Source organism: Monodelphis domestica, chromosome 3, assembly GCF_027887165.1.
Source record: "Monodelphis domestica isolate mMonDom1 chromosome 3, mMonDom1.pri, whole genome shotgun sequence".
NCBI lineage: Eukaryota > Metazoa > Chordata > Mammalia > Didelphimorphia > Didelphidae > Monodelphis > Monodelphis domestica.
The window spans coordinates 138,659,638-138,674,617 of NC_077229.1; the positions used below are offsets into that span (position 1 = coordinate 138,659,638).

General features: G+C 39.1%; 1 protein-coding gene across 2 annotated transcripts in view; it reads left to right on the forward strand.

The window, feature by feature from the left end:
- Positions 1-12,045, forward strand: part of DERL1 (derlin 1) — a 38,399-nt gene extending 26,354 nt beyond the window's left edge. For both annotated transcript variants that reach the window (XM_001370311.4, XM_056823142.1), the window contains exons 7-8: positions 2,452-2,562; positions 10,723-12,045. In XM_001370311.4, coding sequence (XP_001370348.1) covers positions 2,452-2,562; positions 10,723-10,864 — 253 coding nt within the window. In that variant the 3' untranslated portion in view covers positions 10,865-12,045. The remainder of the gene's footprint in view (positions 1-2,451; positions 2,563-10,722) is intronic.
- The last annotated feature ends 2,935 nt before the right edge of the window (positions 12,046-14,980 follow it).

Below are 14,980 nucleotides of genomic sequence, written 5' to 3' on the forward strand. Positions count from 1 at the left end.
TTTCCATCTTTTTCTCTGTCTCAGAAGAGGTATGCTTTCTTCTTGTAAGGCTAACCTCTCTTTTTGGGTCCTTCATATCTCTTTCACTTTATGTAGCCATACCCTCAAGCTACCATTCTGCATCTCACCTTTTCTAACTTCTAGAAAAAGCAGTCTGTACTAAGTTATTTTGCTTCCTCATCTTCCATTCACTTTTTAGCCCCTTAAAATCTGATGTTCAGTCCTACTACTTGCCTGAAGCCAACTCCAGATTTGTGAAGCTATGAAAATGATCTCTTGCAGGCTTCACAGGAGATCTTAGTTACTCAATCCATTATTCTTTTCTCAGTTCTCATTCTTGAACTCTTCAGTCTCTAGCACTGTGATACCATCCCCTCTTCCCTGAGTTTTCATGACATTCTTCATTCCTTGCTCCCTTCTTACTTGTCTGATCAATTCTTAATTCTTTCTTTCCTGGATCATATCACCATCATTACACATGTTTTTCCTATATTAGTGGACCTACATGGGCACTGGGTGGGCCGCCTTCTCTTATTTCTCTACATTCTCTCTCTCTGTCTCTCTCTGTCTGTCTCTGTCTCTGTCTCTCTCTCTCTCTGTCTCTCTCTCTCCTCTCTCCCTCCCTCCCTCTCTCTCTCTCTCTCCTCCAGTGGTAAGGTCTAGGCAATGGGGGTTAAGTGACTTGCCCAGGATCACACAGCTAGGAAGTGTCAGGTCAGATTTGAATCCAGGACCTCTCATTCTACATTCTTTTTAGTAGAGATCTCATTACTTCCCATAGAATTATTTCTCAACTTTGTGCAGATGGTTCCCAAAACTTATTTCTCCTGAATTCTCATTTGTCTGCTACATTTCCATCTAGGAAGTTCAAAGGATGTCTCAAGTGCAGCATGTCCAAAATGGATCTCATCTTTGCCCCTAAGGCCATTCCTTTTCCTTACTTCCTGTTTCTGTTGAATGTACTATCATCCTTCATGTCTTTTGGGTTTTCAACCTAGGAATCATCTTGTGGTTTTCCTTCTTCACATTCCCCATTTTCTCTTTTTCATTACTTCAGATTGCATGTTTTCTCAAGGATGGGGAGGGCATGAGGGAGTGAGAGAATTTGGAATGTAAAATTTTTAAAAATGATTATTAAATTTTTTTTACATGTAATTGGGAAATAGGTAATGAAATAAAAGTATATTTTTAAAAAGAAAAGAAATAATGAACAACTTACATAATCCTTGCAAACTAAAAAAAAAGTAAATAAACCAAAAAAGACATTCTTCATTTCCAATTTGTTAGCTCCATCTCTACAACTTCTCTCTCATCCAACTCCATTCTATTTACCCATTACCCTTATTCAGAGTCTTGTAACTTCCTTATCTAGACTATTGAAATAGTCTCTGAATTGGCCTTCCAGCTTCCAGTCTCTTTTTGTTCCAATTCATTCTGTACATAGTAGTCAAATTGATAAGTCTAAAGACCAAATGTGAACATGTCACTTCCTTGCTCCACAAATTTCAGTGGCTTCCTCTTACTTTTAGGATAAACTAAAGATTCTTTTGTTTTGTATTTACAGACCTTTACATATGATTCCAGTTCATATTTCTAGACTGATTTCACATTACTTCTTTCTTTTCTTTCCTCCAGCTCTGCCATGGTCTGTCTAGCCAAACGGACTATGTAGATGTTCCCTTTACACAATATTCCATCTTGTCTTTGTGCCATGGCACAGGATGCCCTATGTCTGGAATTCTCTGCTGCTTAGGAATTTTAGAGCCTTTGCTCAGGTTCTACTTGCTACACAAAGCCATTCTCTCCATTCCCCTACACCCAGTTTCAGGATATTCCCCACCTTTTATTTACTTTTTATGTATTTTGGGCTTTCTCATCTTTGTACAAGCTATTTCCCTCAGTAGATTGCAAGCTTTTTGAAGTCAGGGACTATTTCCCATTTGGCTAGTAATGTATTTAGCACAGAATAGAAGGGGAAATTGGGACTAAATGACCTTGGAAGAGTTTCAAATAACTAACTTTTGCAGGATTAAATTTTCCCTGTCTGTCACTGTAATTTCTTATAGGAATATAGTCTCATGGAATTCTTTTTGTGATCCTGGGGGATTGATCATTTCATGAGCCACAGGGCAAGACATTATTGCCAATACCCCATAAGAGCATAGTCAGTAGGATGCTGGCCTTGGAGTCAGAAAGACCTGTGTTGAGATCCTGCCCCAGACACTTAACTAGCTCATTGATCCTATGCAGGTCTCTTCCAGTCTCAATTTCTTTTCCTGCAAGATGGGAATAATAATACTTAATCTCACAGGGTGATTGTTAGGATTGAATAAGTACCATATGTAAAGTGTGTTATATATCATAAAGCATTATACAATTGTTAAACTATCTTGTTGAACCTTTTCATTGTTTTCAAAATTCCTGGAAAATAATATGATTTTTATTTTGCAGGGTTATCAATGAGCTGATAGGAAATCTTGTTGGACATCTATACTATTTCTTAATGTTCAAATATCCAATGGATTTGGGAGGAAGAACTTTTCTATCTACACCTCAGTTTCTGTGAGTGGTTTTCTTTTTTCCATTTTAAATGTCACTACCTATATTCCACCAATTCTGTTAGCCTTTCTGTGAGATAAATGGGATGGGAATTAGCTTCACATTGGAAAGAGAAACCTGAGCCATAGACAGTAAATGCCTTGAGAAGGATCATGGGATTAGTGGGAAGTTGTGTAATTAAAGACAGAAAGCCATTGCTCTGATCATCACATAAGTCTGTAAATGGCTAGATTATTGGCCCACAAAGACTATTTCTATAGAAGTTGGAGAAAAATATTCTCTGCCTAACAAAGTGATTGAATTTTGAGGCTGTTCCCCTAGAAAGAGAATTATCTGCATTTTATTCCTTATTTACATACAACAACACAACATAGAGTTTCAGATTTCTACAACTGGAAAGCGGCCATCTGGTTCTAACCCCTTGGTTTACAGATAAAGAAACTAAAGCTGAGAGTTTGAGCAATTTGCCTAAGGTCACAGGGTAATAGGTTACAGAGATGGCTTCTTGATTCTTGTTCCAATATTGAGTCTACTCTCAATTTATCGAATACCTGCCATTTGGACTAACATTTACTGTTTGGAAGTCAGGATGGGTTGCTGTTGACACATGCCACCAGCTTCTGCCTTGGCCTTTTCCCCCCAATTCTGAACACCCGAGGGAGTGTTTGGCCCAGCAAGATGAATCACATTAGCTTAGAACAGGTGTAGAGAGTAAGCAAGTTACTTATATCCAGAAACACATCCCCATTACCTTTCTTATGATACCCCCTGGACATCATACCTGACTTTTACTATAGAAATCACATTAGAAACAGGTTAAGTGTGTGATTGAGACATTACCTTACTGATCTTCAGGTTTTTTGTGGCTTAGGTAGGTTAAGAATCTAGCATAGTGCCCAGCACTTCGGAGGCATGTAGAACCTGGTGGAATTGAAATTAACCACTGTTTTCCTAACTTCATTTCTGTTAAAATATGTATTTTATTCCCTAATGCAAACTAACAAATGAACTTTTAATATTAAACCTGTTTGTAAGGGACAACCTTTGTTGTGAATACTTGAATGAGAATACTGCCAAGTACTTCTGGTGGTTAGGCCATGGGAGAGGAGGCAGGACTACCCAGAGGGAACCCAGGAAAAGATTGTTTCTCTTCCAGAGACCTGAAGGGATACTCTGATTAGTGATAACCCCTCTGACTTGGAGGGGAGGAGAAAGGTCTGAATCCCAAGGGTGAGAATTCGAATTAAAGGGAAATGACAGCGTATATAGAAGGCTTTATTTGATACTTTTAACCCATGCCAAAATAACTTAATAACTTGAAATCTGCAGGTAAACATAATTTATGTGCTTTACTTCTCTCATGTTTAGCAACAATGAATACTAATAACAAAATCAGCTCACATCTATATAGCCTGTTTAGATCTATAAAGTATTTTCTTAAGGTGAGTAGTGCAACTATAACTATTCCCCTTAAGGCTCTGAGTGTTAACTGAGATATTAAGTGATTTGCCCATTGTCACACAGCTGGTTAAGTGTTTAAGTGAGAGTCAGAGTCTAGTAGGAAGATAAGACAAGTTCAGTACTATCACATGTTTTTACTGAGAAGAAATGGTGTGAGGTCTGAGGGGGAAGGCTTCATGGAAAAGACGGCATCTGAGTTGGGCTTTAAAGGCTGGGTAAGATTCTCTTCAGCAAATAAAGGAGATAGGCCTTCTAGACATAAGGGACCAGTCTGAGCAAAGGCACAGAGTTTTAAGAGTACTAGAGCCATTCAGGATGTGGCTAAACTGGACCCTAGAGTTAATAAAGAGGAGTATTGGGGGCTGAGATTAGAAAGATAAAGTGGTGCTAGTTTTGGGTAGGGGGAGGTGGGGGAGGAGGAGAAGGAAGTCCTTAAATGCTAGGCAAAGAAATTTGAATTTTATCTGGTAGGCCCTAAGGTGTTATAAGAAATATTATTATGACAGTGGAATGATGGGTTAGATAGCACAGTGAATACTAATAGAAACATTTGGTACAATCTAGGCACGTGATTATAAGCCCCCCATTTCCCTCCCTTTCTGTATTAGAGTTTTGGTGAAAAGGAAAGGAGGGGATAGATGCAAGATATGCTGTGCAGGTAGAATCAATGAGGCTTAGTAATTCAGTGGATATTAAAGAGGAAGGGAAGACTCAGAAAGAACCCCAAAGTTAGGAATGTGGAGTACAAATGGATATTGGTGCCCCAGACAGAGGTAGTAAGAGCTGAAAGGAAAAACAGGATTAGGAGAGTGTAATAGTGAATTCTGTGCAGATACATCTTGGTATCCTAAAGCGATGGTACTTGTGAACAAAGGAGATTACGGTGGTAAAAGCCTTGACCGTCTAGGGTAGAAAGATGATGAACCAGGAGAATCAGAGGAGATCGAGGAGAAAGCATCAGGAGATTCACTAGGAGGAAAGCAAATGGCAGCAAGTTCCTCTCATGTTTGGAGGACCTTTTGTTGGAGGTGAATAGAGGCATTCTCTGCAGCTATGTCTAAGTGTAGCTGAACTTCTGTGAGATGGTGCTCAGTGCCCAGCTTGTGGTATGGAACAGTCATGCGCATTGTTGGGCACGGCCAGGCTTTGCTTTGTTTAACTTAACTGTGTGCCTTTATTACAATGAACCATTCTTTTTGGGAGGGAGGAAGGAAATAGCAGCAATTTTTGGATAAAATGTCCAAAATAAAAAATCAATCAGTATGACTTTTTCACTTTAAAAAGAACCCCTTCTGTTTTAGCACCAGTCTAAGACAGAAATCCAGGGCTAGGCAGTGGGGGTCGAGTTACTTTTCCAGGACCAAACAGGCAGGAAGTATCTGAGGCTAGATTTGAAAACTTTCCTTTTTAAGTGTTAGCCCTGTCAGTGCTGCAGGGAGGAGGAGGAGGAGGACTTTTCAGTCTTGCCTTTGGTTTTGGGGGGAGAGGGCAAACTGAGGAAACCGATTACAGTGTGGGTTGGACTGCAGTGGATATGTGTGTGAGGCAGATTTGAACTTAGGACCTCCTGTCTCTAGACCTGGCTCTCAATCCACTGAGCCACCTAGCTGCCCCCAACCATTGCGCTTTTGGGACATCACTTCTCCCTTATTTCTCTCAATCCAGAATATCTCAGGAGCTTTCTTCCTTGGCCTTCAGGTTCCTGGACAGTCATTATCAGGAAGCATCTGAAAGGACTGTCCAGGCTGGTGGGATGTTGAGGTCCCAGAGGCATAGAAATGTGTGAATGGTGGCATCATGCCCATCTTAAAATCTTGATCATCAGTTGATCCACAAGTGTTTATTAAGAGTTTATGTACTGGGCATTTTGCTAAGCCCTAGAAATATATAGTTGTGACCTCTCTGCATAGCCTTTCTCCCTGCGTTTGGGGAAGCCCTAATTCCTTATCAGGGCAGGGACAGAGCTAGATTTGGAATTGGAGAACTTTTATAAATCATGGCTCTAATACTTAATCTCTCTGTATAGCCTTGGAAAAGTTTTTTTTTACTTCTGAACCTCAGTTTCTTCATTTGTAAAATGAAGGACTTGAATAGAATGAGACCCTTTTAAATTCTGTTCCAGTTCTCAGGCTATGATTCTATGAGCTCCTTTATAGAATAGAAAGGAGACAGAAAGAAAATATCCTCATACATTCAGGCATAAGAATGGGGAAGGAGTCAGAGAACTTTAGTTCAGATCTTGACCCTGCTATTCTGTTGGGCAAGTCCCTTAACCTCTTTGTGCTTAAATCCTCTGGTTTGTAAAATGAGAAGGTTGGGCTCAGTGGTTTAGAAGGTCTAAACCAGTGATTTCCTGTGACCATCTAATGAAAGAAGCAAAAGTCCATTAAAAGAGGGCATCAGGGTAGCTTGGTGATCTAATGGATAGAGAGCCAGACCTGGAGACAGGAGGTCCTGGGTTCAAATCTAGCCCCAGATACTTCATTGCTATCATCTCATGGCAAGTCACTTAACCCCAGTTGCTTAGCTATTACTACTCTTTTGCCTTGGAACTGACATTTAGTATCAATTCTAAGAAGGTAAAGGTTTTTAAAAAAAAGATTAGGTCAGTTACAGAACCATCTGGATGCCTGATCCTGGTTGGCAATCATGCTTGATGTTATGTTCGAAACATGAGAACATTTTGCCTAACAATTTGTATCTAGATTGTGTTTTTACTTTTAAACTATTTTCACATCCCATCTTTTGAACTCTTGCAACAAACAAGATGGATGTCTTTATTGTAAAAATAAAACTTACAAAATAAAAAATAAAATATTTATATGGAAAAACTGTTCCAATTTAGGTTCAAAAATGTTTGGATACTTTTGATATAGTTAATCAAAAGTATCCTCAGTGATGAAGTGAAGCTCAGATGTGAACTTCCCTTCAGGGCCAGGCACAAGAATGCTAAAGAGACTCTTATTATAAACATAAAATATTTATTGAAATATATGAGGATAAATAAAGGATTTCTAATTCTAAGGGATTCTGAATCCACCCAACTAAACCTCCCAGGTTCTACAAGGAACTGCTTCTCCTGTGTTTCACAGGCTACACTAATCCTGCTTGATCTGACTAACTCAAATTTATGCTATCTAAATAAAACTACCGCTAATATCCTTATAAATCTTAACTTCGCCTTCAAATTATAAAATAGCAAAGGCTAGCTGGTTGAGTCTCAACAAGAATCAAGTTAGGGCTCTGAGTGTTAAGACTCAGAGTCTAAACCAAAGACCAAGTTTTTCTTTGGTCTTCTCAGATATAAACCAATTTATAAAAACTACAATAGATATTCAATAGTGTTTCCCAAGTTGGGAAAGGAAAACACTGAGTTCCTTCAGATCTTTCCCTCAGACAGAGAGAGAGGCAAAGATGTTACCTCCTCCAGCCCTGAGAGAGAGTCTCTGAGAGGGTGTCTCTGCTAACTGCCAGAGAGCAACTTCCAACTGCCAGAGAGTAATTGACACAGAAAAATGTTATAACTGTCAGCAGTTGAAATTAACATGCTCTCTCAGCTCTGCTTCAAACTCCAGCTCTTGTCTCAAGCAGCCACTTTACTTCTTATCTCTAAACTAATAAACAATACTTATTTTCTAATATTATCCTTACATTGTCTATGGACACAAATGATAAACCTGTTTTTATTTTAGATGATCTTAGGGTGCACCAGCTGAATAACATTTACATTTCTGATTCACACCTCTCAGATTGTGCAAAATAATTGTATGAATACAATGAGCTAGTTTGGTTTGCCCCTTTTGGGAAAAGCAGGTAGCTTCTTCCTCCCACCAGCTCCCATAGATTGTGGGACACTGAATGGAAGAGAATACGTTAGATTTGTGCTTTAGATTAGACAGTTCTATGATTTCTACTCACACCGTAGCCCCTTTTCCATGTGAGCCACTATTGACTGGTGGAAGCCTTTCTGCTAAATTGTATGAGAGGATCAGATTACAAAATACAACTTAAAATATGTTCCTTGCAAAAGCAATAACTGTTTCAAAATTACCATAAATTTTTGTTGATTATGTATAATTGGGTGCCTTTTTATACTAATTACTTGCATTTAATTTCCCTGTAATATGTTTGAGCAGTGGAAACAGCTTGAGTATTATCTTACCAGTAGCAGAACAAAATTGCTTTTAGTGTGGTCTTTTTTTTTTTGGTGTGAATATTGTTGGTGTGAATGGTGGTGAATAGAACCAGTTATCATGGGATTGAATAACAGGCATTGAAAATATATTTTAATTTAATATTCAACATTTATTTGTTTAAAGGGGAAAATGTCAGTGTTTGAGTGCTAAAATGTGGCAGTGTTTTTGGCATTCTATTTTAAAATGGTAGTGTCCCAGAATGGATAATGTTAGATATTCTCCTTTGGTTACTTTTTCTCTTTGATGAAGAGTGATTCATGGTACTTCTTAAGAAAGTAAACAATGCAATGAGAGATGACATTCATGTAGGGAAATTAAAATATGTTTCATTCATAAAATAGAGAATGATTTTCACTAGAATCAGGGACTTAGGTTTCAATGCCTACCTAGTCCAACTGTACCTCTTTATGACATTTCTGATCAATAGTCATCTATCCTTCACTTGAAAAAGTCAAGTGAAAGAGCAGCCATATATACTTCCTTAAGCCATTTTGGGACAATTTGAATTGTTAGGAAGTCTTTCCTGTCTCATGCATTGCTTCTCATTCATTCTGCTTCTGGGGCTAATCCTTCTTTCACATGAGAGCCTGTCAGCCAGATGAAGAAAGTTATTACCTCTCTCTGCTCTAAGTCTTTTCTTCTCCAGGCTGAACATTCTCAGTATTCCTTTGATTATTAATGTATTTCTTAAATGTGGTACCCAGAACTCACTTTGGTATTCTAGACATTGTGTGACCAATACATAAGGTAGCTAGTTGTAATTGTTCTATCACCTCTCCTGTTGTGGATGCTATGCTTTTTTTCTTAGTGCTTCTTGAGATCACATTAGCTTTTTTGATTGTTGACTTATTTTGGATTTTCAGATTCCTAAAATCCCCATGTATTCTTCAGAGAAACTTCTGCCTAGCTGTATTTTACCCCAATTTTTACTTGTGAGATTGTTTTTCTGAGCCCAAGTGTAATTATCCTTACTGACTTTTTTCATCTTAGATTGGGCCCAGCAGTTTTGGTTTGTGGCTTGATTTTGGCAGTCTTTTGTGATATTAGATGTCCTTCCCTCTTTTGTGTTATCTGCAGGATTGAGAAGGATGCCATCTGAGTAATAAAAATGTTGAACAGCACAGGGTCCAGGGGTAAGACCCTTGGGCACTCTGCTGAAGACTTCAGAGCAAGTTGACATCATCCATTTAACAACTACTCTTTGGGACTAGTTATGCAACCTGATTCCACCATTTATTTAGTTATGTAGTTTCCCCATTTCTCATAAACTGTCTCCACAAGAAGAGCATAATTGTCAACTAATCTGGATGTGTATTCTATTTTGGTACCTTTTATCTATCATGCTGTGGTCAAATCAGGATAAAGAAAGGTAAGGAGTAAAGGTCTTCAAGGAATCTGTTTTTTTTTTAAATTTTTTTTTAATTTTTTGGTTGGGGAAACAAAATACACATGAACTTCCAGGAGAACCACACCATGTAATAAATAAGATGTAATAAAGGAACCAGATTGTATGATGCCAGACAACATTACCTGGAACAGGAGTTCAGAGAGAAGGGAATGCCCATGTGGGCTGGAGTAATTGGTGAAAGCTTTGCTGTGGAGGGGTGGGCTTTAGAGGTAGGCCTCAAAGGATGGGGAGGCCTTGGTGCAAAGGAGAGGGCTCCTAGGAGCTGTGTGTTGAGCTCTAGTTCCCACTTAGAATATGGTTTTCTACATTAAATAGCTTCTTTATTAAGCCATGTCCCCATAGCTTGAAACTGCCTCAGCTTTCTGCTTTGTTTTCCCCCCTCCAAACCTTGAAAACATATTTTTATCATAATAGTGCAAATCTAAGCACAACTATACAGCTGTTTTCTCACTATTCTGGACTGGGAAAAAAAAGGTATGAAATAACTTTCTAATACAGAGACTCTTCAGCTGGGTGGTAGCAGACTTGTTCTGAAACTGATCCTCAGGAATGATTTAAACCTCATCATGTAGACTTTCTCGGTTTCTATTTTATTTTGCATTCACAGTGAACATTTGGATAGGGCCTAAAAGTACATGTAGAGTACTGTGCTATGTGCACTTCTTCAGTACTATTGGGCTGTAGCTGAAAAGCAGAGTGAAGTCTGCCCTCTTTTGGAAGGCTGTCAGGCAGATACATTGGAACTCTACTCAGTGGGTAGTTGGAAGCTCCAGAAAGACTAAAGACTGCACTATGAAGGGAGACAAAAAAGGATTCTTTTATTCTGGGAAAAAAAAGAACAAAAAACTCCCCAACTTGTACAATAATGTACTTCCTAGTACCTAATTGAGAAAAGAGGCTGCTTTGGAAATATTGAGGTGGTTAAGAAATATGGTGCTTAAGAATGAGTTGTTATTTTTATATTCTGAAACTGAGGAATGCTCACCCCGTAAGAATTTATCTGATAGAGGTGTGAATGTCATGCTTCAGATTTGTGGAAATTCATCTTTGTCTTCTCTTTCCCTCCTTCCTTTTGTCCCCCTTCTTCCCCTGCTCCAGGTACCGCTGGCTTCCCAGTAGGAGAGGAGGCGTATCAGGATTTGGCGTTCCTCCTGCTAGCATGAGACGAGCTGCAGAACATCAGCTGGGTGGCGGTGGTCGACACAACTGGGGCCAGGGCTTTCGACTAGGAGATCAGTGAAAACCTGGATGGTATTCAGCAAACAGTGATACTGTTGCAGTTAAGGATTCTTCCTGGTGTAGGTTGTGCTTAAGACCTGAGTTTTATCTAATGCTGGTGGATCTGGCCTGTGCAGACTGTCATTTTTCCGGTACAAGACAAATTGTTAAAAGTCTCGAAGAGAAATGTTAAATTTCCCTCCAAATTACTGATCACGCTCCACTCTTTACTACTCTGAAGAAAGGAACATCAACTCTGCATCTTTCAAAACCAACTGCTGTTTTTGTGTCTTCTCTTCTTCCTCTCCCTTTTCTGAATGGCAGTACTCTGGTCCAAGTTCAAATAGCTCTGTAGATTTTTGTTTCTGTGGCATTGTAACCAAAATTTTGTCAGAAGAATAAGGAAAACACCCCCATCCCCCACTCCTCTCTCCCACCCTACCAAAAATGCCATCACCCTTCAAAATTTGGAGAAGGTTGTTTACTCAATGATGCTGCCTTTATGGTGAGCTCTCTTACCTTATGATGCTGACTCTTGGGATCTGCTTGGGTACCAGGAACTATTGTAGAAGGACAATTTTCCTTGCTTTTGGTGGCAAAAAGGAGGAGAGAGCATCAGAACTTGAGAAAGAAGACAGGAGAGAAGATTAGTGGAGAGCAGAAGATGAGATAAGGACAGAAGCTAGCTTTGGCCTGACCCTTAGCATGCTGGGTGTCAGAAAAGGCTGGGCACTGACCCCTCTGTGGGGGCTCCTACAGAGCTGCAGCCGGACCTTATCTGTGACTGTTTGCCACACTTCTCCAGAGGTTTTTATGTTTCATTTGACATTTTATGAGTCATCGAGACACACAGATTTGTATTAGGATTAGCAACCATGTGTCCATTGTGGAATATGAATGGGAGAGTGTTGCTTGCCAGATTCCCCTTTTTAAAAGAAAACAAACATGTGAATTGATCCCAAACTTCATTATATATTAAAAGTTACATGTTTTAAAGGTGAATCCAAGAAGGTCCACATGGATTGCAAAAATGTGTTTTGGGTTATCAGGTGTATTTAGAATTGTTTCTGTCTTTGTCATTCTTGAGATGTGAATGTATAACTTCTGTGAATCAAAACCATATGGAAGTCTTCTTTTTCCTAAGTGGGTTATTTTTTCCCCCTCAGAGCAAAGTTTGTCACACAATAAAGCTTTTGAAGCCTACGGTGTTTCACATAGCTAAATGTTTTTTTTTTTTAGCATATGTTTTTAGTTTCAAATGAGCTGACTTTGCCATGATGTACTTGGTTAGGTCTACAAATTTGAGTCCGACTGAATTAGCTTTGAAACCTTTCTGATCTGTGATTTCTTCAAAGATTGGCCCTGTTGATGTGTTTTGTTTTGCCCTACCCAGGCATATATAGAGAATTTAGTGATGGGTATATGTGTTGTTATTCTGGGTATATTAGTGGAAAAATAGTCCCTTATTTTCAATACTAAATTTACATCTACTATCTTAATACCTGCCTCCCCCCTCTTATTTTATTTATATTTTTAAAAAATTAGAAAGCATCTGAAATTCACATGTCATACATGTTCTGCTGTTGGCTATAAATATAATTTACCTATAAAATTGTAGAAGCCATTATTCCCATGATGTATTATCCATCCCATACCACTGGTCTTGGGCATCCCTGGAGTAGTCTTTGATAATGGCTAGCTGTTTAAAGTGATTACTTCCTAGGCTGCTTTTTGCCCTTGCTTGGATCAACTGCATGGGAGAGCAGTGGTTTTTAGTACTTGGCAAGTGATCTGCATTGCTATCATATCATCACATCACATCATCATAACATTCACTCTCTGAAACCCTTCTAAGAAGATACACTTGATTGATCTTGCTGGGACCCCTTGTCATGACCGAGGCTAGAGGGATCTCAGCTAAAAGTTCTGAAGCCCATGATGACGCTGGAACCCTTGGGCTTTTGTATAAGAAGTATCTCTTTTTGTAATCACATTTTTTGTTGGCATAAAGATGATAAATTTTACAATTTAGAGGATGGCTGTATGTACTAAGTTTCTTAAAACCTTTTGCGTTGTCTATCTCACAGTGCCATTTCCAGGATGATGCTCGTGAGACTTGAGGTCATGGGCTTGAGCACTTTGGGCCTATTACCATCACACCTTGAGTTCCTCATTGCTGCAGGCTACTCCTAGCCTCAGCCACTGGCAAAGGAGTCTAGTAAAGGGACCAACTTATTGCCACCCATTCCCATAGCTGGAAACCAACTCCAAGCACTGTGCTGGCAAGGAGGCAACAGCCTCACTTTTGCCATTGAATGACTGCCTTTCACAGCACATGCTTAGTAATATCCAGATCAGCTAAGTGGCACTGCCTAAAGCAGTAGTAAATGTCTACAGCTTAACAAATGTTGACTGACTGACTAAAGCGGATGTCTTGCTATGCCTGTCTTGGCTTTTGAGGACAGCTAAGACTTGTATTTGGAATATAGTGGCTTTCTTTATCATGAGATATCACTCTCATTGATTTACATACTTCACACAGTAGTGGTTCTTGGGCATATTTAGTTTGTGGACTAATAGCAGTGCAACACCCTTCCTTCAAACTTTCTGTTTGCTGTGGCAAAACAAGCCCCAAAATCCACCAGATATTGTGGAAAAATGAAACTTTTCAGTGTGTATTTGGGGACATGTTTATTTCTTAAATGTTGTACCTATTCAATGACTATTGAGTTCTAATGCATGTGAGGCTCTGTCTAAGACATTGCTTCCTTCCAATGAGGTCCTTATAACCATGTAGAAGATTTATTTAGATAGGCACACAACCGTAAAACAAGGCCACAGTTATATGCCATCCCGGTGGATGCATTGTATTTTGGAAGAGCCCCAGGGAATCAGGGGAAATGTCATGGAGGAGGGTGGATATTAGAACTAGGTCCTGCAAGATTAATAGCTTTTTGATAGGCAAAGATTGGGGGCATCAATGGCATGTTAGACTTAGATGCCTACATTTCAGAAACATAAGCAAAGATATAAGAAACCAATTTTTAAGTTTCCTACTTAAAGACCCCATTATAGAGGAGGGCACATTGTCTAAACCCTACATACTTGTGTTCACTAATGGCATTAGTGTAAAGTGGAGTGTTAAAAAGGCAAGCAGAGATGGAATTCTAATTCTTTTTGTTTCAGAATTTTTCATTAACCTAATGGCAACCAGACTCTTGGTATCAGTGAAAGGCCATAATGTGGAGTTAGTTTAACTGAGATTATTATGTATGGAATATGCCTTTTTAGAATGAAACAAATTCCCATCTCCCTCTGAGTTGGTTTCTTTCTCTACAACTGTGAGAGATTCTTGGAATCTTGGTTTTTATTTAGAATGTTAGACATGTTGAATTACTGAAGGGAAAGGATTTTTTTCAGGAGGAGGACCTGAGGAAGACTTATTGGACTCGCTAATTGAGTATAGTACAAGAACATTTTACTTTTAGCCCAAAGACCTGGCTTTAGTCCTCGTCTTTGGTTTTATTTGTTCAGTCTTCATGACCCCATTTGAGGTTTTCCTGACAAATATATTAGAATGTTTTGCCATTTCCTTCTCCAGCTCATTTTATAGGTGAGGAAACAGAGGCAAACAAGGTTAAGTGATTTGCCCCTGGTCACCTAGCTATTGTGTCCAAACCCAGATTTGAACTCAGTAAAATGAGTTTTTCTGATTCTAGGCCCAGCACTATCGATTGCGCTCACTGGCTGCCTTCATCTTTGATACTTAACTGTTTGCCTATGTGCAATGTTTCTGGGCCTCATAAGAATGCTTCCTTCCTTAGGGGCTTGTGAGGAAAGTGCTTTGGCAGTTTTAATGTTCCCTATCAATATTAGCATATTTTCAAGTATCTGGGACTCTCCATGGTCCTCTACTGGGAAGATAAGTTGAAGCAACACAGTAATGGTAATTAAAATCTCATTAAGTGAGATTTAAAATCAGTTGGACAGTAGGAGATTCTGTAGAGATATTTCCACGTCAAGAAAGACCACTGGATTTGGAGCCAGAGGAACTGAATTCAAATCCTGGCCTTGCCACTTAACTACCTGAGTGACCTCAGACAAGTCATTTAGTCTGTTTTGGCCTCAAGTTTTCTCC